Genomic DNA, 23,300 nt, shown 5'->3' on the forward strand with positions numbered 1-23,300 from the left:
AATAAAATAAATAAATAAATGGCAGTGTAGAGGTTTCTTTAAAAAAAAAAAAAAAACAACAAAACAAAAAACAAAAATGGAGGCAGCCAAAAAAAGGCTTTGTAGGACAGCAGGTGAAATTTGAATATGGACTAGATATTGGGTGGTGTCTTGAATTACTGCTGATTTTCTTAGGTGTGGAAATGGTAAGTCTATGGGAGAGAACGTCCCCGTCTTGGGAGATGTCCGCTGAAGCATTGAGGAGTGAATGTCACAGTCTGCAAAGCTTTCAGATGTCCCCACGGGAAAGTAGATAGTAGGACACCCATGTGAACACTGGTTAAGCCTTGCAAGACGGTCTGTGGGTATCCCTTCTACGTTACTTTTCCCTCTTCTCTGAGTTTTGAATTTTTCACCATAAAAATTTTGAGGGAAAATTTTTTTAAATGGAAAGAGAAACTAAGTCTTCCCACCAAAGCTGGGGCTCTTCCTGTAGAAACTGCTCTTTGCTCCTTTGAAGCAGGTTTTGCTAAAGGTATTTAGCATTTCTGAGAAATTAGCACAAATCGAGGGAATAGGTACATTAGCAATACAGGAAATTCACATCTGAGTCGTATATGTAAATTGCAATCATGAAAATCAGGGCTTTCACTGCATTTCTAAGAAATGTCCTTTTTGGGACACTCTTGCTTTTGTCTTACCTCTAGGACTCTCTCAGAGAAGGTTCAAGAGTACGGCCTCAGAGGGACCGGGGGAGGGGGGTTGGCAGACAGCAGGCTGTGGATAAGACAAACCCTCGCTGCGTCAGAGAGACCAGAACACCTAGCTTGGGCAAAACGTTCTCAGGTCCAAAATATCACCAACGCCCTCGTGTAGAGGGGAACAGTCTCATTGGAAAATATCAGTCAACGTGACAACCTTTCCTCTGACCAAGTAATCCACTTAGGGAATTCAATCCAGTCTATGAGACACAAAGACAAAATATATGTTAAATGAACATATATATAAAGGGTTTAGAATAGTGCCTGCAACATGGTAAGTGCCACATAAATGCTCACTGTTGTTATTTCCAATGAGCATTTTAAGAGCTTGTTTAAAAAGGTAAGAATTGATTGATAGGATATATCAGGTGAAAAAAGGTCATGTTTACAGTGTGTTTAATCTGTATAGACCAGCAATTGTGTAAAAAAAAATGTATGTTGGGTGGGAGGGCTGAGGCGAAATCTATCATCCATCGACACATACATGTGTGTAAATGCCAGGGCTTTGCGGAAGCCTGTGTGAACCAAATCTGGTCACAGTTGCTGCCTCCAAGCAGGGAAAGGGCCGACTAGAGTATCTAGATATGAGAGAAGTTTCTTTTTTGTCACTATATTCCCTTTCACACCGTGTGAATTTTTCTTTACCGTGTGCTCATTTTAACTGTTTAGGTCCACATATTTGAATGAATCAGCTCCCAAACCTGGATGTATACAAGGGATCTTCACCCTGGGTTCCAGAACTCTTCTGTCCCCTTAAGTGTGGAGCTTAAAATTAGAATCTTGCGTCCCCCGCCCGCCCCGGGAGACAGCTCGGAGAGGGCTGGTTTCAGAATGAGGCTCAGAAGTCTCTAGCACCTGTTCTGAGGGAGCCCAGGGAGGAGGGGACTCTATTTTCATGGGTCGTGAAATCTGAGCTCAGAGGCAGCAATAATAATAATTGTTAACAATTGTGTGGCACTGGTGGGGAGGGGTCACATGAGCTTTGGTCTGTGCTGTTCAGCTTCACGTTCATCCATTAGATCAGGAGAAAATGAGGCCCTTGGAGGTTGGACAACTCCTTCCAAAAATGTCCCATAGCTTTGCTCTGTCTGGCTTAACAAAATCTGACACCAACCAAAAGAAGTCAGAAGAAAGTTGTGGATAATCCCCTCTGTATGTTCCTGTTTACTTTTTTTAAACATAATTTATTGTCAGATTGGTTTCCATACAACACCCAGTGCTCATCCCAACAAGTGTCCTCCTCAGTGCCCGTCACCCATTTTCCCCTCTCCCCCATCCCCCATCAACCCTCAGTTTGTTCTCAGTATTTAAGAGTCTCTTATGGTTTGCCTCCCTCCCTCTCCCCTGTATGTAACTTTTTCCCCCCTCCCCCTCCCCTGTATGTTCCTGTTTATACGAAGTTCAGGAACAAGCAAAATGAATCTATGGGGACAGAAGTCAGGATGATGGCTATTCTGCGGTGGTGGGGTGACTTCCCGAAGGGGCAGTGAGGGGGCCTTCTGGGGGGCTCCAAATGTCCAAAGTCCTGATCTGGGTAGCGTTGTCTGGGCACGCATATAGTAAGCATTCATTGACCTGCACACTCAAAATTCATGCATTTCACTTCATGTAAATTACACTTCTGATGAAAGAAAATAGAACGCAAATAAAATCCATTATCTGTAAAAGGTGTTTGAGCGACAGCGCTAACCAGCTTCTATCAGCAATGAGACTTTAGGAAACTCTACCGTTCTGTTCCTGGCCACCCTACAAATCAGATTGGATTGTATTTGATTTTCATTTTCTGCCTAACCCATGCCTGCTTTCTAACTCCAAAGTGCTATCTCATTGAGCAAGGCAATGTGTTGTGGCTGCAGAAAATAGCAATCAGTCTAGCGGGTCTGTTTCTGGAAGGCACAGTCTGCTCGATAGACAGAGACCGCTTTTTAACGGTCAGAACTAACCCCCCGGGAGCCAGCTGCTTTGTGAGGCGGTGAGAGCCCCAGCTCTGGGTAAGAAGGTAAGGAGGAGACGCACTGAGGGCAGCCAACATTGACTCTGGGCTTTCAACAGGCAGAAAGTTCCTGGCAACAGTGTCTGTGACTGTCTCTGGCTCCCAACCCCACCCCGCAGCTTTGTTACTTTTCACTGACACAAGTAATACGTAAGTATCTTCTCTGTGTAAAAATTAAAGCGTTACAAATAGGACTAAAGTCACCTTTGACCATCACCCCCAAACCTCGTCCCCTCTTGTTCTACCCTGTTCTACCCTGAGGCAACCATCGTCATCATGCCCCCATGTGTAGGGGGCCATGGAGAATGCGATTCATGACTCTGCTTCACAAAAAGGTATCTTACCGTAGGTATCAGGCTACAAACTCCTTTTTTTTTTTTTTTCACTCAGTGATTTGTCTTGACCATCACTCCACATCACTGCTTACAGATCTGTCTCCTCTAGATCTATGAATATCTCCATTATAATATCCCTGGTTACAACCTGTGAACCTCACTTTATCCGGCCATGCTCTGTGGGTTGGACATTTATGTTGTTTCCAGATGCTCCCTAGTATTAGCTAGGCTTCCGCGAACAGCGCTCTGCACCTGCGGCACATGGCGGAGAATTTCTGGGTTGTGGGCTGGGTGTAGGCTGTGCGTTTTCATTGGTCCTGGCAGATTGCCCTCCAAAATGGTAGTACCAACCCCCTCCCTCCAGCAGGGCGTGAGGTCACATTTCCCTAGATCACCTCTAGTTCTCGGCATTATCAAAGTTTCAGATTTTGCCAATCTGACGGATGAAAATTCCTTCTTCATTGTTGAGGTTGTGTTTCTCTGATTTTTGAGCCCGAGCACTTTTTAGGCTTACCAATCATTTGTATGTCCTCTGCTGTTGTCTCAGGTCAGGTTCATCCAAATCAGCCTTTCGCTTTCCTCCCTTCTGCCCTCGCTCCTGTCCTAACTGCTTCCTGGGATGCCCTCCTGCTTCCCCTCCACCTGCCTGATTCCTTCCCATCCCTCAAACTTCCTTCCTAGATGCCATGGGCTCCTAAATTTGTCTCACTCCAGTCTTAATCCCATGGAGGGAGTTGGGAAGCCATGGAAATCAAGTCACAAGAGTGTGATGAGGGCTACGGTGCTAATCCTCCATATTGTTTCTTGAGAACTTGCTACATGCTGAGAACTTGCCCTAAGAATTTAACTGTGCCCCTTCCATTCTCCCAACAACCCGTGAGCCAGGAACTGTTGTTATACCCACTTAGGAGGAGAGAAAATGGAGGCACAGAGAAGTTAAGTGAATTGTCTCCAAGGCTTCCTGCTGGTAAGTGGCCGGGCTGAGATTCAAACCCAGGCTGTCCTGCTCTAGTGTCAGCCTGTTGAGTGCTTTGATACGGGTAAGGATAGGGCTTAGGAAGCACAGAGAAATCAGGGATGGCTTCCCGGAGGAGTTGGCCCCTCAGTGGAGCCTGAGGACCAAACAAGAGATGACCCCGCAATGAAATAGGAAATGGTCGTCAAGGAAGGGGGAAGGGCCTGAGGCTGGAGAGCTGGTTCGTCCTGGGTGCAGCCTGGGGAGTGTGCCAGGGGGCAGGAAACCAGGTCCAAGTGCGGGGTCAGGGCCAGATGGGGGTCATACCAGAGTCTATACCTCATCTCAAGGCCAGACCAGCCCCCCCTGCTCTGCGGGCCCTGCCGGGCAGCATGCAGGGGAGGCTCCGCAGACAGCACCGTTGGGGACTCCTGAAGCACGCCCAGGCCACCCGCCTCGGCTCCTACCACGCAGGTGCAGGGGCGGGAGGGGGTGCCGCTGATTTACATCCTACAGGTTGGGGGGAAAACCCAGGAAGTGCAGCTCAGGCACTAATCAAATCTAAGGCTAATAATAAACGTCCTGAGTAATGAGTGGCTTGGGCCGGAGCAGGCGAGGTGGCCGGACCCGGGCGGGCCCGGAGTGGTGTGAGTAGCCGGGGAGGTGGCCGGGTGGGGGGGCAGTGGGGGCAAGGAGGGCTTGGCCAGGGGCGCCCCGCATGGGTTCGGTGGGGTTCGGCGCGAGTAGCACCCACGGCAGATGGACAAGCTCGGGCTTGTCTGGGGGCCACCCCAAGTCTGGGGGCTCTGGGGGTTTGCAGCTTGCACGCCGGGAGAGGAGCTGGGAGGCTGGGGGGTGGGTATGCACCTTCTGCATCCATCCCCTGACTTTAACAATTATCAACGTATGGCCAGCCTTAGATCGTCTACGCCCGCCATTTTCCCCCTCCAGCCCCACTGGATCATCTTAAAGCTAATAACAAACATTGTATTCTTTGATGTGTGGATGCCTCAGCAGCCATCTCTTAAAAACTTTTTCGGAAAACAACACCCAGAAAACTAACCATCACGGCCTGACCAATTCTGAAAATTCTGAAAATTCTGACCCCCTAGTACTAGGACCAAATAGCCGATCAGGGTTGAGGTTTCCCAATTGTCTGATCAATGTCTTTTCCAGTCGGTTTGTTCAAATCAGGATCTGAGCACAGACCACATTCTACCTTTGATTGTATGTGTTAATCTAGAGCAATTCCCGTCTGGTCTCATTTATTCCCCCTGCTGTTTATTTATTGAAGAACCTGGATCGTATGCCCTGTAGAATTTTTATCAGGGTTTTAAAGGTTCGTTCAAAGTGACAGAGCAGGAAGCATAGGTTGCTGGAGACGATGGGACCCACGCTGCTGCTCTGTCCCCCACACGTCAGGCAAGGAGTCTATCTTTTCTCTGATTCCTTTTTGCATCCAGTGACCATGTCCCCAGACAGGTCCCCAGCGAAGGGCTCAAATGTAGAAAATTTCTGAGATAGCTGGAACAGGTGAGGACGCCCACCTTGACACAGGGTGAAAGTGCCGGGGCCTCCAGGACCACGGGCTGAGAATCGGTCAGAACCGTGACCCAGTGCTGAGCGAGGCTGCCTGGCACAGCAGAATCGGTACCGGCCTGCAGTCAGGGGTTCTGGCTCCCCATGTTCACAGACTCACCGTGTGACCTTGGACGGGCCCTTCACCTCTCCAGACTCTGTTTCCCCAGCTGCACAATGAAGAAGAGTCTCTGCCCCGCCAGATGTCCCTCAAAACCTCACAAGGGCTCCGAACCCTCCAGAAGCCCTCTTGAGGAGTCACAAGCAAAGGTTCCGAGAAGGGCTGTGCAACTTCTTTCGCAGGCTTCTATTCTGCCCAGCCTGTGTCGGTCCTGGGGTTTTCCTGCCCTCCTTTGGGGCTGGATGATGGTTCTGGGATTTTATGTAGGTCCAGGTGGACGTTGGGGAGTAGGGAGCAGCCACGGCACCCTCTGGTCTGCTGGTTGTCAACCATCTGCCAACTATGTCCCCATCAGTCTCCACAGCTTGCTGGCTTCCAGACCATGAATGAGTCTTAGAAGCTCTCTAGGGCTGCCCTGTCCAATCTAACCCAACGCCCACCCAGCCATCCCTCCACAGTGGGTTAGCACCCTCCCTCTCCTGTCCCCAAATGAGGGAAGGGTCAGAGGTCTCTTTTTAATTTTGTGTGATTCTTTGGCGTCTTAAATTTGCTTGTTGAGGGGCGCCTGGGTGGCTCAGTTGGTTAAGCAGCCGACTCTTGATTTCGGCTCAGGTCATGATCTCACGGTTTGTGAGTTCAAGCCGTGCGTGGGGCTCTGTGCTCTCAGCTCTGCACAGAGCCTGCTTGGGATTCTCTCTCTCTGCCTTTCCCCCCTCCTCTCTCTCTCTCTCTCTCTCTCTCTCAAAATAAATAAGTAAACTTTTTAAAAAATTGGCTTTTTGAGTAGGTAGTGGTCACGCTTTGCAAGCCCAGACAGTATAAAAAGGTATATAATATGAAGTCTTCTTCCCTCCCTGTCCCCCATCTGCCCAGTTCCTGCCTCCCCTGGAATAAACAGCCTTACCGACATATAATTTACATGCCTGAAAGTTTACCCATTTAAAGTGTACAAGTCAATGTTATTTATTATAGTTACGGACTTGTGCAATCATCACTATAATCTAATTTTAGAACATTTTCACCACTCCCCACCCCTCAGTCCCTCCACGCCCCCAGCCTTAGGCTTACCACTGATCTACTTTCTGTCTCTATCCATTTGCCTAATTTGGACCATTTTATAAAAATTGAATGTGGTTTTGCAACTTTCTGTCTCTACCAATTTGCCTACCGTGGGCCATTTTATAAAAATTGAATGTGGTGCTTTGCAACTGGCTGCTTCTTCTTAGCATGATGTTTTTAAGGTTCATTCATGTTGTGGCACATGTCAGCACTTTGTTCCTCTTTATGGCCAAATTATATTCCGTTTAACGGATATGCCACGTTTTGTTTATCCATTCGTCGTGTGGTGGACATTTGGGCCGTTTCTGCTGTTTGGCTATTATGAATAATGCTGCCGTGAACTTTTGTGTTCAAGTATTTGGGTTGACATATATTTTCATTTTTCTTGGAAGTGCGATCGCAGCATCTTGTGGCAATTCTGTGTTGAACATTTTGAGAAACTACCAGATTGTTTCCCACAGTAGATGACCATCTGATCATCTTGCTTCAAATTCTCCACATCCTCACCAACACTTGTCATTTTCCATCTTTTCATTATAACTATCTTAGTAGGTATCTCAGTGTTGCGTTGATTTGCATTTCCCTAATTGACAAATGATGTTGGGCGCCTTTTCCTGTGCTGATTCAGATGTATTTTTGGAAAAATGTCTAACGCCTTAACCCATTTTTAAATTGAGATGTTTCTTCATTGTTCAGTTGTAAGCATTCTTTATATATTCTGGATCCCTTAACAAATATATGATTTGCAAATGTTTCCTCCACGTCTGTGGACTGTCCTTTTCTTTTCTTTCTTTTTTTTTTAATTATTTCATTTATTTTGAGAGAGAGAGAGAGAGAGAGAGAGAGGCAGAGGGAGAGGGAGAGAGAGAATCCCAAGTGAGGCTCGATTTCACAAACTGTGAGATCACTACCTGAGCCCAAATCAAGAATCAGACACTTAACCAACTGAGCCACCCAAGCACCCCCCCCCCTTTTATTTTCTTGATGGTATTTTGTGAAACCCAAATGTGTTTGATTTTCATGAAGTTTAATCTCTTCATCTTCTCTATAGTCTTTTATGCATTTTGTGTCATTGCCTAACCCCAAATAATGAAGATTCACTCCTGTTTTCTTCTAACCTTGTCGTTTTAGCTCTTACATTTAGATCTATGATCCACTGTGAGTTAATTTTTGTGTGTGGTGTGAGGTAGGCGTTGAAATTTGTTCTCTTACACATGGCTATCCTGTTGTCTCAGCACTATTTGTTGAGAAGATTATCCTTTCTCCCATTGAATTGCCTTGGTACCCTTATCAACTGAACATAAATGCTAAGCTTTATTTGTGGACTCTCAATTCTATTCCATTGGTCTATGCTTATCTTTATGCCAGTATCACACTGTCTTATTTACTATTGCTTTGTAGTAAGTTTTTGAAATTGAAAAGTGTGAGTCTCCCAGCTATGTTTTTCTTTTTCAGGATTGTTTTGGCTCTTCTGGGTCCTTTGCATTTCCATAAGATTTTAGGATCAGCTGTCAAATTCTGCAGAAAAGCCAGTTGGTATTTTTATTAGGATTTCATTGAATCTGTAGAATAATTTGGGGAATATTGCCATCTTAACAATATTAAGTCTTTCAATCCATGAACATAGGCTGTCTCTCCATTTATTTAGGTCTTGAAATTCTTCTTTCAACAATGTTTTGTAGTTTTCAGTGTACAAGTTTTACACTTTTTTGTTAAATTTATTTCTAAAAATTGTATTTAAAACACCATTTTTTGTTTCTTACGTTTCTTTGCGGTGTTTCATTACATATATACCAACTCTTATAGATTTGAACTTCCCCCCTTTTTGCAAAAATAAAGAAAGAAGGAAGGAAGGAAGGAGGGAAGGAAGGAAGGAAGGACAGAAGAAAGAAAGAAGGAAGAAAGAAAGAAAGAAAGAAAGAAAGAAACCCTGTTTATTTTTATTTTTGTTTTTCCACATAATATATCTTGGAGTTCTTTCATAGTAATATATAAAGAGCTTCCTCATTCTTTTTTATAGGTGCATAGTCCAGTATATAAGAATATTATAATTTACTCATTCACTCCCTTATTGATGGGCAGTTGGTTTTTCCCCAATATTCTGCTATTACGAACATTGCTGTATTATCTCACACTTTGAGATAAATCAGAGTTTGATCACTATATCAGTGGTAAATACATCAGTAATTTTGACAAATGTTGTCAAATTGCCCTCCACGAGGGTTATCCCTGTTTCCTCTCTTTCCATGGTGAATGAGAGTGCCAGTTTCCTTATGGCCCTGCCAATAGAAGGTGCCATTAAGCTCCTGGATTTTTAAGTCTATTAAGGAAAGATAGAATCAGCATAGTTTGAATTTATCTGTCTATTAGGAATGAGACCAAACATCTTTATGATGTTTTCCCCTGTCTGTGAACTGCCTGTTCATTGTGTTTGCCCAATTTTCTATTGGGTAGCTGGCCTTTTCCTTTCTGTTTATAGATAAGAGATGCAAATGTTTTGTTTCCATTTTTCATTTGCCTTTGGACTTTCCTTGAGGTGTTTTTGGCCATGTTTGGTGATTTTTTGTTTGCTTGTTCTGTGTAGTCTATTTTATCAGTCCTTTTACAGATTTTGGATATGGTGTCATAGTTAAAAAAGTCTTTCATATTCTAAGGTTATAAAGAAATATCAAGTCATTTTTTTCTTTAGAATTTTAATAATCTTATTGTTTTCCACATTTAAATCTTTGGGCTATTTTTTTTTTTTTTTTGGGGGGGACAGAGAGAGACAGAGCATGAACGGGGGAGGGGCAGAGAGAGAGGGAGACACAGAATCGGAAACAGGCTCCAGGCTCCGAGCCATCAGCCCAGAGCCTGACGCGGGGCTCGAACCCACAGACCGCGAGATCGTGACCTGGCTGAAGTTGGACGCTTAACCGACTGCGCCACCCAGGCGCCCCTGGGCTATTTTTTTAATAGAGGGGAAATTATTTCCCGTGCTAGTTTCTGGCCCAGTTATTTTAAAAAAAAAAAAAATTGTTTTGATGTCTGTTTATTTATTTATTTATTTAGGTTTATTCATTTTTGAGAGAGAGAGAGACAGAGTGTGAGCAGGGGAGGGGCAGAGAGAGAGAGGGAGACACAGAATCCAAAGCAGGCTACAGGCTCTGAGCTGTCAGAACAGAGCTGGACATGGGGCTTGAACTCAAACCGTGAGATCATGACCTGAGCCAAAGTTGGGCACTTAACTGACTGGGCCACCCAGGCGCCCCATAATGTTTACTTATTTTTTGACAGAGAGAGAGACAGAGTGCTAGCAGGGGAGGGGCAGAGAGAGAGGGAGGGGCAGACACAGAATCCGAACCAGGTTCCAGGCTCTGAGCTGCCAGCACAGAGCCTGACACAGGGCTCGAACCCACCAACCGTGGGATCATGACCTGAGCTGAAGTCGGACGCTTAACCGACTGAGCCACCCAGGCGCCCCTCTGGCTCAGTTACTTTGTCTCTGTCAAGAATATCCTCCCCTAAGTTTTGAAAGCAAAAGCCAGCATTTTTTTCTCCTCTCCCTCTGCCAAGACACCTATACCCTGAGTCCTACTTGAATGACAGAAATGCAGGCGGGGGAGGGGGCAGAATAAAACTTAAATATTGCCCCAATCCAGCTGTCTATAACACAGTGCAAAAATGGAGACGGCTTTTCATTCCACAAGTCTTTACTGGGGACAATGATGGACAAGGTCATTTATGAGGTCATTTATCAAGGACCTACTGTGTCCTGCTATTATGGAAGGCACCGGATACAGAGATGAATGAGAGTGTCAGGACACAGAATGGTGACTCCCAAAGGTCAAATTACAAAACAAGAACCATCACCAGGAAGGCATGCTCAGGCCACACGGTCATCCAGGGAGGCACATGTAAGAGCTCAGAGGAGAGGCAAGGGGGCGAGGCAGCTATGGGGGCAAGTGTTTTTAGAAAATTATGGTGCTTAAGCCACAGGTTGAGGTTGTGGGAGCAGTTCCCAGGCCTGGAGTGCTAATTTGTTGATACTATTATTATTAATAATAATAATAATGTCATAATAATTCTCTATCATTATGATTATATGGTTTTATATTACCGTAAGATGATTTTAATTGTGACTACAATTAATCCATTATATTTTTTGCCACTTATATCAGACTAATAACTGCCACTTGGCAGCTTCGTCTCTGGCCAGTTATACGCATGTCACGTACACGTCCTTGAGGGAAACTTCTCTGCAGAGGGAAGCCCGGAACGTCCATTTTGCAGATAACGAAAACCGAGGTTTTGTGCCCTTTCCCAAGGTGATCGGTAATGACACGAGGCATAACTGTGCTTTCCCCACCACAGACCCCTTTGCTCTCTCACGCATGTTCTGCCACTGAACTGTGGCAAATCGATTTTCAAAATGAGCTAACAGGAGGCAAAAACTACAATGGGTAGAAATGGTCGCCCCCTTTCTACAAACACGAGAGGGGCCCCTGGGTGGCTCAGTCGGTTAGGCGTCCGACTCTTGCTCTCACCTCAGGTCTTGGTCTTGATCTCAGGGTCATGAGTTCAGGCTCCATGTTGGGCCTTGTGCTGGGCGCGAAACCTACTTTAAAAAAAAAAAATTCCCTATAAGCACAAAACTGAGAAAGTGACTTGACTAGTACTCCCGGGACTCAGTTTAGTTCTGACTTAGATCCAGCGTGGGGATGGTGGGCTCACCACCCTGACAATCTCTGAAAGGTAGTTTTGGGTGCAGGTGGGAGCTCCCAGGGGTTAGTCTCAGAGCTATTTTCAATACCTCAGAAGAGCCTGGTAAGAAATCACGTACAACAAACCGAAATGAAAAGCCACCTTCTCATTTCCTTCTTTGCCTCCTCCCCTCCCCCTCCTCTCTCCCTCCTCTCCCTTCTTCACGGGAATAAAAGCAGGCTTCTAAGTGGTCATTGCCAGTTCTCCCACATGTGCCCCAGGTGTCAGGCTGTGACCTCCTCCGGGGCACACACCCCATCTCTTCATGTTGGAATCTCCTTCTGACCCCTCCCCGCCCCCCCCCCGCCCCACTGACAGCCTAGTTCAAAGCCCCCAGCTCATGTGTTTACTCAAAGATTGGTGAGAAATTCGTCCTGTCTTGAAGCTTTTTTTGGTCCCTTCTTTTCAAGTCACATTGACAGATTTTCTTGGCAAAATTCCAAAGAACGAGAAGGAGTTGCTGAGGCTTTTATCCATCTTGCTTCTTTCTCATGGGGACAGGACCCTCTCCCCACCATGGAGAAAGACACAGGATTGTCTTGGGTCCTTGTGGCAGGAACTGGCCCTTTTAATTTTCCCTTGACCCAGGTCCAGGCCTTGGCCAGTACAATACTCCATAGTGCAAGGAGTGGCAATGTTAATAAGGGCAATAGCTCAGGGGGTTAACCTTTTACTAATTGCACAGTACCATACCAGGCAAAGCACCTGCCATGCATGTAATAACCACAATGGCCTTATGAAGTCAGCAATAACATCCCCATTTTACAGATGAGGACACTGCGTTTCAAGGAGTCAAAGTTCTGCCCAAGGTCACACAGCTAGGAAGTGCTGGACCCGGGATATATAGTCCAGTGGTTTCCAGCCATTGCTACCTGAATGTCCAGAATATGATATGCACACACTGCTAGTTATTGACTTTTCGATTTTAGACATTGTGCATTAATTTCCTGCTTTCTAAGACGAGAACTCAACTCTTACATCACCCTCTGTGTACCCACCACCTCCCCTCCACCCAGTCTCCCAGAGCACGGTGTTTAGTTAGATCCATGGAGACGGAGAGCAGTTCTGGCGCCAGCAATGGGGCTGACCCCGTGGCAGATGTGGCAGGACCAGCCGACCATACTCCCGACAGCCTGCGCATCTGTCCACTCTGACGCCCTCAGGATTTCCAGAGTCCATCAACAATGGAAATTCTTTTGGATCCCCCCGGTCAACCCCAGTGCTCAAGGGTAGACTGCCAGCTAATCAGCTTGCCCCCAAATGTAAAACCCTCCACGGTATCGTTCTCCCTTTTCTTCTTCCTCTCTCTCCTAAGTCCTGGTATTGCCTTTGTTCCTTGACAGTGGTCCAATGACTGTCCCCGCTCACGCAGATGAGGAAACTCTTGTATGGGAAGCATAAGTCAGAGTCCTTGAGTTATTCACTGACAGTTGCTCACACGTTTATGATGCTGTGAATTTTGTTCCCAGCTGAACTATCCGTGTGCTATGATTTCCCTGGCATTGACAGCTCCTGAGTTCTCTCTGCACGTGTCAGCGATTTATCCTCAGCTCTGTGACAAACCCAGCCTGTCAGTTGGTCAAACATACTCACTTGTCTATTATTTCAGTGTTCATCAGAGACATTCCTTCCCTCTCTTATTTTAGCTGGGACAGTGTTCCCTCCAGGCCTGCAGGCAACTGTCCCCTGGGATTTCCTTCCGCATCATTCTGAGAATTTCTACCTGCACCTCTTTGCTGAGATGGATCCTGTGTTTCTCCCCGACTTGTCACCATTTGGCTTACTCCCTACATTGGATGGAGTGTATCCCCCAGCAGCTTACCAAGTCACCACTATCTAGATCCAAAATCTCTCATCATCCCAGCTTTCCCCTCCCCTCAGCCCCTGGTAACCCCTGGTCTACTTTCCGCCGCCATGAATTCGCCTATTCTAGGTGCCTCGTGTAAGCAGAATCAGACAGTAGCTGTCTTTTCGTGGCTGGTTTATTTCACTTACCATAAGGTCTTCAAGGTTCATCCGTGTTGCTGCATGTGTCCGTACTTTACTCATTTTAATAACTGAGTAATATTCCAATATATATATAGCACTTTTTATTTATCCCTTCATTTATCGATGAACACAGGCTTTCCACTTTCGGTCTATTGTGCATAATGCTGCTGTGAACATTGGTGTACAAGTATCTATGTGAATCGCTGCTTTCAGGTCCTTTGGATGTATATCTAGGAGTGGAATTGCTGGGTCATATGGTAGCTCTATATGTAACTTTGTGAGGAAACGTCAAAGTGTTTTCTATAATAGTTGCAGCATTTTTCATTCCCGCAATCAATGCATGAGAGTCCCAATTTCTCCACATTCTTGTCAAGACTCATTATTTTTCACTTTTTGGATAATAGCCATTCTAATGAGCATGAAGTGGTGTCTCACTGTAGTTTCGATTCAAATTTCTCCAATGACTGGCGATGTTGAGTATTTTTATATGCTCATGGGCCATTTGGATGCCATCTTTGGGGAAACGTCAACTCAAGTCTTTCGCCCAGTTTTGACTTGAGTTGTTTCTGTTTTGGCTGTTGAGTCTCAGGAGTTTTTTATGTCTTCTGCCTATTAATCCCTTACCAGAGATGTTATTTGCAAATATTTGCTCCCATTCTGTGAGCTTTTTGTTTTTACTGTCTTGATGGACAGAAGTTTTTAATTTTGATGAAACCCAACATATCTAAGTGTTGTATCAAAAGTGGAATTACCAGATGGAATGCGTGAAGGTGTTACCCGGTTTTCCTCTAAAAGTTTTATAGTTTTAGTCTGAAGTTTAGGTCTTTGATACATTTGAAGGTAATCCTCCAACTCTTCTTATTCTTCAAAATTACTTTGGCCTATTCAGGGCCCCTTGCAATTCCATATGAAGTTTTAGGATGAATTCTTGTATCTGTGTAAAAAAGTCACCGGGATTTTGTTAAGGACTGTAATGAATCTGTAGATCACTTTGGGGAGTATTGCCATCTGAACAACATTAAGTCTTCCAGTCCATGAACATAGGATGTCTTTTGTTTAGGCTTCTTTAATTTCAGCAGTGTTTTGTAGTTTTTCAGGATATACTTTTTTTTTTGTCACCGTGGTTAAATTTATTCCTAAATATTTTATTCTTTTTTTACGCATTTGTAAATGGAATTGTTTTCTTAATTTCCTTTCAGGATTGTTTGTTGCAAATATGTGTGTGTGTGTGTGTGTGTGTGTGTGTGTGTGTGTATTTGTGTATGTATGTATATACTTGCATATAGATATATTCGTGTATATATATATTTGTGTGTGTGTATGTATATATATATATATTTGCGTGTGTGTGTGTGTGTGCATTGGTTTTGTATCCTACAACTTAATATTAGTTCTAACAGGTGTGTGTGTGTGTGTGTGTGTGTGTGTGTGTAACTTTTAGGGACTTGACATGTATGATCATGTCATCTGTGAACAGAGATAATTTTATTTTCTCCTTTCCAATTTGGATACCTTATTTCTTTTTCTTGCCTAATTTCTCTGGCTAGAACTTTCAGTACTATGTTCAATTGATGGAGGAAAAGTAGGCTTTCTTGTCTTGTTGCTGATCTTAGGAGAGAAGCTCTTAGTCTTTCATCATTGGGTAGGATGTCAACTGTGAGTTTTTTCATATATGGTTTTTATCATATTGAGGAAATTCTCCTCTATTTCTACTTTACTGGGTGTTTTTTTTTAATCATGGAAAGATGTTGAATTTTGACAAATGCTTTGTCTGCATCCATTGAGATGAACGTACAGTTTTCTTTCCATTCTTTTACTGTGGTGTGTTGCATTGATTGCTTTTCATGTATTGATCCATTATTGCATTCCAGGAATAAATCCCACTTGGCTGTGGTGTAGAATGCTTCTAATATGCTGTTGGAATTTATTTGCTAATATTTTGCTGAGAATTTTTACATCCATATTCATAAGGCATATTGGTCTATAATTTTCTTTTCTTATGTTGTCTTTATTAGGCTTTGGTATCAGTGTAATGTTGACCTCATAGAATGAGTTAGGAAGTATTCCCTCCTCTTCAATTTTGTAGAAGAGTCTGAGAAATACTAATGTTAATTCTTCCTTAAATGTTTGGTAAAATTCACCGGTGACACCATCTGGGCTTTTCATCATGGGCTTTTCATTGAGAGGTTTCTGATTACCGGTTCAGTCTCCTTACTTGTTATATATAGGTCTGTTCAGATAATCCTTCCTTGTGTGTCAGTTCTTATAGACTGTATGTTTCTAGGAGTTTGTCTATCTAGGTTACCCAAATTGTTGGATGTATAATTGTTCATAGTATTCTCATAATCTATAAAATCTGTAGTAATATCCCCACTTTCATTTCTTTTTTTTTTTAATCTTTCTCTCTTTTTCCATTTTATTTTATTTTCATCATGATAGGTGTACTCTTTAATCCTCAGCCCCTATTTTTCCCCCTCCCCCCACCCTTTTCTTCTCTGGTAACCATCAATTTGTTCTCTACAGTTAAGAGTTGGTTTCTTTTTTTGTTTTTTTGTTTATTTACTTTTGAGAAAGACAGAGAGTGTGAGCAGGGGAGGAGTAAAGAGAGGGAGAAAGAGGATCCAAAGCGGGCTCCATGTGAGTCTAATGTGGGTCTCGAACTCATGAACTGTGACATTACAACCTGAGTCAAAGTTGGACGTCCAACTGACTGAGCCACCCAGGTGCCCCAAGAGTTTGTTTCTTGGTTTACCCTTCTCTTTCTCCCCCCCCACCTTTGTTTGTTTGTTTTGTTTCTTAAATTCCACATACGAATGAAATCATATGGTGTTTGTCTTTCTCTGACAGACTTATTTCGCTTAGAATTATACTCTCTAGCTCTATCCATGTTGTTGCAAACGGCAAGAGTTCATTCTTTTTTATGGCTGAACAATATTCCGTTGTAGATCTATAATCACCTCTTCTTTATCCATTCATCAGTTGATGGACATTTTGGCTGTTTCTACAGTTTGGCTATTATAAACAATGCTGCAGTTAATATAGGGGTGCATGCTGTTGGTGGGAATGCAAACTGGTGCAGCCACTCTGGAAAACAGTATGGAGGTTCCTCAAATAATTAAAAATAGAACTACCCTACGACCCAGAAATTGCACTACTAGGTATTTATCGAAGGGATACAGGTGTGTTGTTTCAAAGGGGCACATGTACCCCCTTTCATAGCAACACTATCGACAATAGCCAAAGTATGGAAAGAGCCCGAATGTCCATCGACTGATGAATGGATAAAGAAGATGTGGTTTATATATACAATGTAATACTACTCGGTGATGAAAAAGAATAAAATCTTGCCATTTGCAACAACATGGATGGAACTAGAGGGTATTATGCTAAGTGAAATAAGTCAATCAGAGAAAGACATATGATTTCACTCTTATGTGAAATTTGAGAAACTCAACAGATGAACATAGGAGAAGGGAAGGAAAAATAAGATAAAAAGAGAGAGGGAGGCAAATCATGAAAGACACTTAAATACAGAGAACAAACTGAGGGCTGCTAGAGGGAAGGTGGGTGGGGGGATAGATGAAATGGGTGATGGGCATTAAGGAAGACACTGGTTGGGATGAGCGCTGGCGTCATATGTAAGAGATGAATCACTAGGTTCTACTCCTGAAGCCAAGACTACACATATGTAAACTAACTTGAATTTAAATGAAAAAAAAAAAAAAAAAGAAAGAAAGAAAGAAAGAAAGAAAGAAAGAAAGAAAGAAAGAAAGAAACATAGGGGTACATGTATCCCTTTGATTAGTTTTTTTGTATTTTTTTGGTAAATACCCTGGTAGTGCAATTCCTGGATTGCAAGGTAGTTCTATTTTTAATTTTTTGAGGAACCTCCATACTGTTTTCCAGAGTGGCTGCACCAGTTTGCATTCCCACCAGCAGAGCAAGAGGGTTCCTTTTTCTCCACATCCTCACCAACATTTACTGTTCCTTGTGTTGTTGATTTTAGTCATTCTGACAGGTGTGAGGTGATATCTCACTGTGGTTTTGATTTGCATTTTCCTGATTGTGAGTGATGCTGAGCATCTTTTCATGTCCCACTTTCATTTCTGACTTTAGTAATTCGAATCTCTTCTGTTTTTCTTAGTCAATCTAGCTAAAGATTTGTCAATTTTGTTAATCTATTCCAAGAACCGACTTTTGGTTTTGTTGATTTTCTCTAGTACAGTTTCTTTGTTCTCTATTTTATTTATCTCCACTCTAATCTTTATTATTTCCTTACCTCTGCCATCTTTTGGTTTAATTCACGCTTCATTTTCTAGTTCCTCATAGTGTACAGTTAGGTTATGATTTGAGAATTTCTTCTTTTTTAGTGCATATGCATTTACAGTTATAAATTTCCCTCTTAGCGTTACCTTTTCTGTATCCCGTAACTTTTGGTAACTTGTGTTTTCATTTTCACTTACCTCAAGATATTTTGTAATTTTCCTTGTGATTTCCACTTTGAGACATCAGTTGTTTAAGAATATGTTGTTGAATTTCCACATGTCTGTGAATCTTCCAGTTTTCCTTCTGTCATTGATTTTTAGTTTCATTCCATTTTGATCAGAAAAGATACTTTGAATGATTTCAATTTTTTAAAACCTGTTAACGTTTGGTTTGTGATCCAATATATGGTCCACCGTAGAGAATGTTCCATGTACACCTGAGAAGAATGTGTATACTGCTGTTGCTGAGTGTAGTATTTGTATATGTCTATTATATATCATTGATTCATAGTGTTGTTCAAGTTCTCTATTTCCTTATTGATCTTTTGCTTGGTTCTTCTATCCATTACGAAAAGCAGGGTATTAACATATGCAAATATTATTGTAGAACTATCTATTTCTCCCTTCGATTCTGTCAATTTTTGTTTCATATATTTTGGGGCTCTGTTGTTAGATGCGTGTATGTTTATAATTGTTATTACCTTCTTGCTGTATCAAACTTTTTATCAATATATTTTGTCCTTCTTTGTTTCTTGTAACCTCTTTTGATTTAAGGTCTATTTTGTCTGACAATAATATAACCGCCTCAGCTCCCTTTTGGCTATTATTTGCATGGAATATATTGTTCATTGTTTTTACTTACAATCTCTTAGCGTCCTTTTATCTAAAGGAAGTCTCTTGTACACAGCATATAGATGGATACTGCTTTCTTTTTTAATCCAATTTGCCAATTTCTGCCTTTTAATAGGGGAATTTAGTCCATTTACTTTGATGTGATGACTGATAAAAAAGGATTTACTTCTGTCGTTTATCTGTTTTCTGTATCTTATGTTTTTTGTTCCTCAATTTCTCCATTACTCCCCTTTTTTGTATGTAGTTGGTTACTTGTAGCATTAACATTTTGATTCACTTTTTCTTTCCTTTTTTTAAATGTTTATTGATTTATTCAGAGACAGCGAAGTGGGGGTTGGGGGGAGAATCCCAAGCAGGCTCCATGCTGTCAGCAAAGAGCATGACACAGGGCTCGATCTCACAAGCCGTGATATCACGACCTGAGCCGAAATCAAGAGTTAGATACTTAACCGCCTGAGTCACCCAGACGCTCCTCCTTTTTTGTACTTTTAAAGGTTATTTCCTTAGTGGTTACGTTGGGGAATATAATTAACATTTTAAACTTATAACAACTTAATTTTAATACTAACTTAGTTTTGATAATATACAAACATTTTCTTGCTATATCTCTGTCCCTTCCCATTTACATTGTTATTGTCATAGATTACCTCATTATGAATTTTATGCCCATTAACATAGGTTTATAATCGTTTTATGCATTGTTACACTAAATCGTATAGGAAAAAAAAAAGAGGAGTTACAAACCACACAAAAAGTACAATAATAATTGCTTTTATATTTACCTATGTAGTTACCTTTACCAGTGTCCCTTATCTGTTCTCATGGCTGTGTCTACATCTAAGGTACTTTCATTTCAACACAAAGGACTCCCTTTAGCATTCCTTGTAGGGCAGGTCTAATGAACTGGGAATGAACTCCCTCAGCTTTGAAGGATAGTATTGCTGGATATGTAATTCTTGGTTGGCAATTTTTTTTTTCTTTCAGGACTTTAAATATATCATCCCACTGCCTCTTGACCTCTATGGTTTCCAAGGAGAAATTAGCTGTTAATTTTATTGAAGGTTACCTGTATGTGAAAAGTTGTTTCTATGTTGCAACTTTTACAATTCTCACACTTTGATTACAATGTGTCTCAGCATTGGGCTCTTTGAATTTACCTTATTTAGAGTTCATTGAGGCTCTTGAACATATATTTATGTCTTTCCTAAGATTTGAGAAGTTTTCAGCCTTATTTTTTTTCAAATATTATGTCCTTTTCTCTCTCTCTCTCTCTCTCTCTTCCTCTCTCTTTCTGGAACTCCTAAAAATTTATGGTGGCATGTTTGATGGGGCCCCACAAGTCCCTCATGTTCTGTTCACTTTTCCTCATTTTTAAAAATTTCTGCTTCTCAGACTAAGCAATTCAATTGTCCTTTCTTCTGCCTGCTCAAATCTGTTGTTGAGCCCCTTTAGTGACCTTTATTCATTTCATTTATTAGATTTTTCAATTCCAGAATTTTTTGTTTCCACTTTTTTATTTAAAAAAAATTATAAGAATGTATTTTGAGAGACAGAGACAGAGAGAGAGAGAAAGAGAGAGAGCAAACACAAGCAGGGGATGGTCACAGAGAGAGGGAAAGAGAGAATCCCAAGCAGGTTCTGTGCTGTTAAAGCAGAGCCCGACGTGGGACTTGATCTCATGAACCATGAGATCATGACCTGAGCCAAAATCAAGAGTCAGATGCTTAACCGACTGAGCGACCCAGGTGCCCCTGTTTCCATTTTTAATAGGCTATTTTTAGAGCAGTTTTGGGTTCATGGGAAAATTAAGTGGGAAGTACAGAGAGTTAGTTCTCCTATATCTCATTCCCCCCAAACATGCACAGCGTCCTATACGATGAACATCCTGCACTAAAGTGGTACATTTGTTACAACGGATGAACCTATGTTAATACATCATTATCACCCAAAGTCCATAAGTTTACACTAACGCTTATTTTTGGCGTTGTACAGTCTACGGGATTTCACCAATGTAGAAGGACATGTATCCACCATGATAGTATCAAACAGAATAATTTCAGTGCTCCCTTCCCCAACCCCTAACAACCACTAATCTTTCTACTCTTTCCATAGTCTTGCCTTTTCTAGAATGTCAGATAGCTATAATCATGCAGTAGTAGCCTTTTCAGCTTGGCTTCTTTTAGTTAGTAATATGCAGTTAAGATTCCTCCCTGTGTTCTCATGGCTTGATAACTCGATTCCTTTTTAAAAAAAAAATTAATGTTTATTTTTGAGAGAGAGAGAGAGAAAAAAAGAGCATAGGGGCAGAGAGACAGAAAGCGAGACATAGAATCTGAAGCAGGCTCCAGGCTCTGCGTTGTCAGCCCAGCGTCCAATGCAGGGCTTGAACCCACGAGCCATGAGATCATGACCTGAGCTGAAGTTGGATGCTTAACCCACTGAGGCACCCACGTGCCCCAATAACTCATTTCTTTTTAGTGCTGAGTAAATTCCATTGTTTGGATGTACCACAGTTTATCCATTTCCTTACTGAAGGAAACCTTGCTTGCTTCCAAGTTTTGGTTCCTGTTTTACAACTTCTATCTCTTTATTCATATTCTCATACTTCATTCATACATAATTTTTTGATTTCCTTTAGTTCTTTGTCCATGATTTTCTTTAGGCATTGAATATACTTAAGACGGTTGATTTAACATCTTTGACTAATATTTCCAACGTCTGGGCTTCCTCAGGGATAATTTCTATCAAATTCTTTTTTCTGTAAATGTGCCATATTTTCTCATTTCTTTGTATGTTTTGTAAGTTTTCTGAGAACTGGATATTTTGAGTATTCCGTTGTAGTAATTCTAATTCTCCCGTTTCTCAGGGATTACTGTATCTTGCTTGTTGATGGCTGGAATCCATTTGTGGCTTTTCCAAACTATTTTTGCAAAGTATGTATTTATTGTGTGTGGTCACTGAAGTTTCTGTTCCTTTAGCTCTGCAGTCAGCCAGTGACCGGACAAAGATTTCCTTAAATGTCTGGCTCCCAAGAGCTGGGGGGAGAAGAGCACCATCTCTTTAAAATTCCCTGGAAGCCACCTCAGCGGTTGGGGGTTGAAACAATGGTCACCAACCTCTGTGCCAGCCCCTCACTGATCAAAAGCAGCAAACAGCAATCCGAACCTACAACCCCAATGTTTGGAGGACAAGGTCCTCCTCACCCATCGGGGTTCCAGCAAGTTTCACCAGCAACATGAGCAGCTGCCTGCACAGTGGCATACGTGGGGTTAGAGACCAAGGAATGCTAGCCACCACCATGAAATACATTGAGATGCACCAAAATTCCAAAAATGTACCAGCTTCTTCCTCCAGTTCTCCCTGGGATAACTTCCAAAATAGTCACTTCAGATGGTTGCTGCCAGCTCAACATCTGTTAGGCGGGAGGGCAGATTACTGGCGCTCCTACTCTGCCATCTGCCCTGACACTGTTCTCACATCCCAGTTTTGATTTGGGATCTCCACTGACTTCCTAACGGAACTCTGTGGGTAGCCTGCTTGTTCTCGAGAAGGTTTTAGAACCTGCTCTTAATCTCTGGTCCTCCTACGTTTTATGATGATGGGTCATGGCTTGTGAGAATTTATTGTGCCAGACACCCGACTGGTTCTTTGAATCTGGAAGCTGTATCCTTGAAGTCTGGAAGCTCCCATTTAATCAACCTCTGGGCTTCCTGAAGTGATTGTACAATTGTCGTATCTTTTCTCTCCCTATTTTCTAGGAAATTTCTTCAATTACATCTTGCAACCCCTTCTACTGATGTTTATATTCTGGCTATTATATTTTTAATGTCTAATAATTCTCAGTTTTTCTATGCATATTCTTTTTTAAAGACAGTACTCATTCTTTTTCATGAATACAAAAATTCATCTATCTTTCTATCAATATCAATATCAATATCAATATCAACTGTTGGTATTGTTGCCTTTTAATTTTCTTCAGTTCCTTGCATTGTCTCTCTTGGCTCCCAGCATGTCCCTTCTGCTTGCTTTGTTTGAGTTCTCTTTCATGTAGGGGTGGCACTCCAATATCAGGTGACCTGTGGCTTTTGGCTCAAACTCAGATTGAGGCAGAAACAGCTGTTGGAAGTTCTGGGTAAATGAATGGGGTTGTTAATGTAGAAGCTTTGCTCTCAGAGGGTCAAGCAGCAAACTTGGTCATTTTCTTGAGAGAATCTCCTAGTTAGTGCTTTTGGGTCTTTTCCTCTGGGTCGGTTTTCCCAGAGAAGGGTCTATTGATTCCCTGCCAGTTGCTGGATGGGGAAAGAGATGTTTTTTAAAAACATGGTCACACTACTCCTTAGGTAGTATTTTGGGGAGTGTGGACTTTAGGGCTGCCCTCAGCTGTGCCTGAGAAGACACCAAATCTTCTGCTCGGGTTGGTGAGAGGCTGTTACCTGCCTGGAGATGGAATCCGGCTGGGGTCAAGCTGTCTTTCTCTACATTTTCAACCAGTCTTTCTTTCATTGTTTTGCCTTCCCATCTCCCGTTGTCACAGATACTTGGTACCTCCAGTTCCAGAGGCTTCCTGGGGTTCTGTGGCTCAAGTCAGCTTCCTTCTCCCTGCGGGCATCAAAGAAAAGAGACCTTTAACTGAAGTCAGTCACCCCAGTCCACATGCCTTCCATATTCCA

The 23,300-nt window shown here is 42.5% G+C and overlaps 1 protein-coding gene across 1 annotated transcript in view; it reads left to right on the forward strand.

The window, feature by feature from the left end:
- Nucleotides 1–4,571: 4,571 nt before the first annotated feature.
- The window catches only part of TNFRSF13B (TNF receptor superfamily member 13B), a 36,857-nt gene continuing 18,128 nt past the window's right edge, over nucleotides 4,572–23,300 (forward strand). The window contains exon 1 of the mRNA XM_007092297.3: nucleotides 4,572–4,670. Within this exon, the coding sequence (XP_007092359.1) occupies nucleotides 4,613–4,670 (58 nt within the window). The 5' untranslated portion in view covers nucleotides 4,572–4,612. The remainder of the gene's footprint in view (nucleotides 4,671–23,300) is intronic.

This window comes from Panthera tigris, chromosome E1 (genome assembly GCF_018350195.1).
Source record: "Panthera tigris isolate Pti1 chromosome E1, P.tigris_Pti1_mat1.1, whole genome shotgun sequence".
NCBI classification, from domain to species: Eukaryota; Metazoa; Chordata; class Mammalia; order Carnivora; family Felidae; genus Panthera; species Panthera tigris.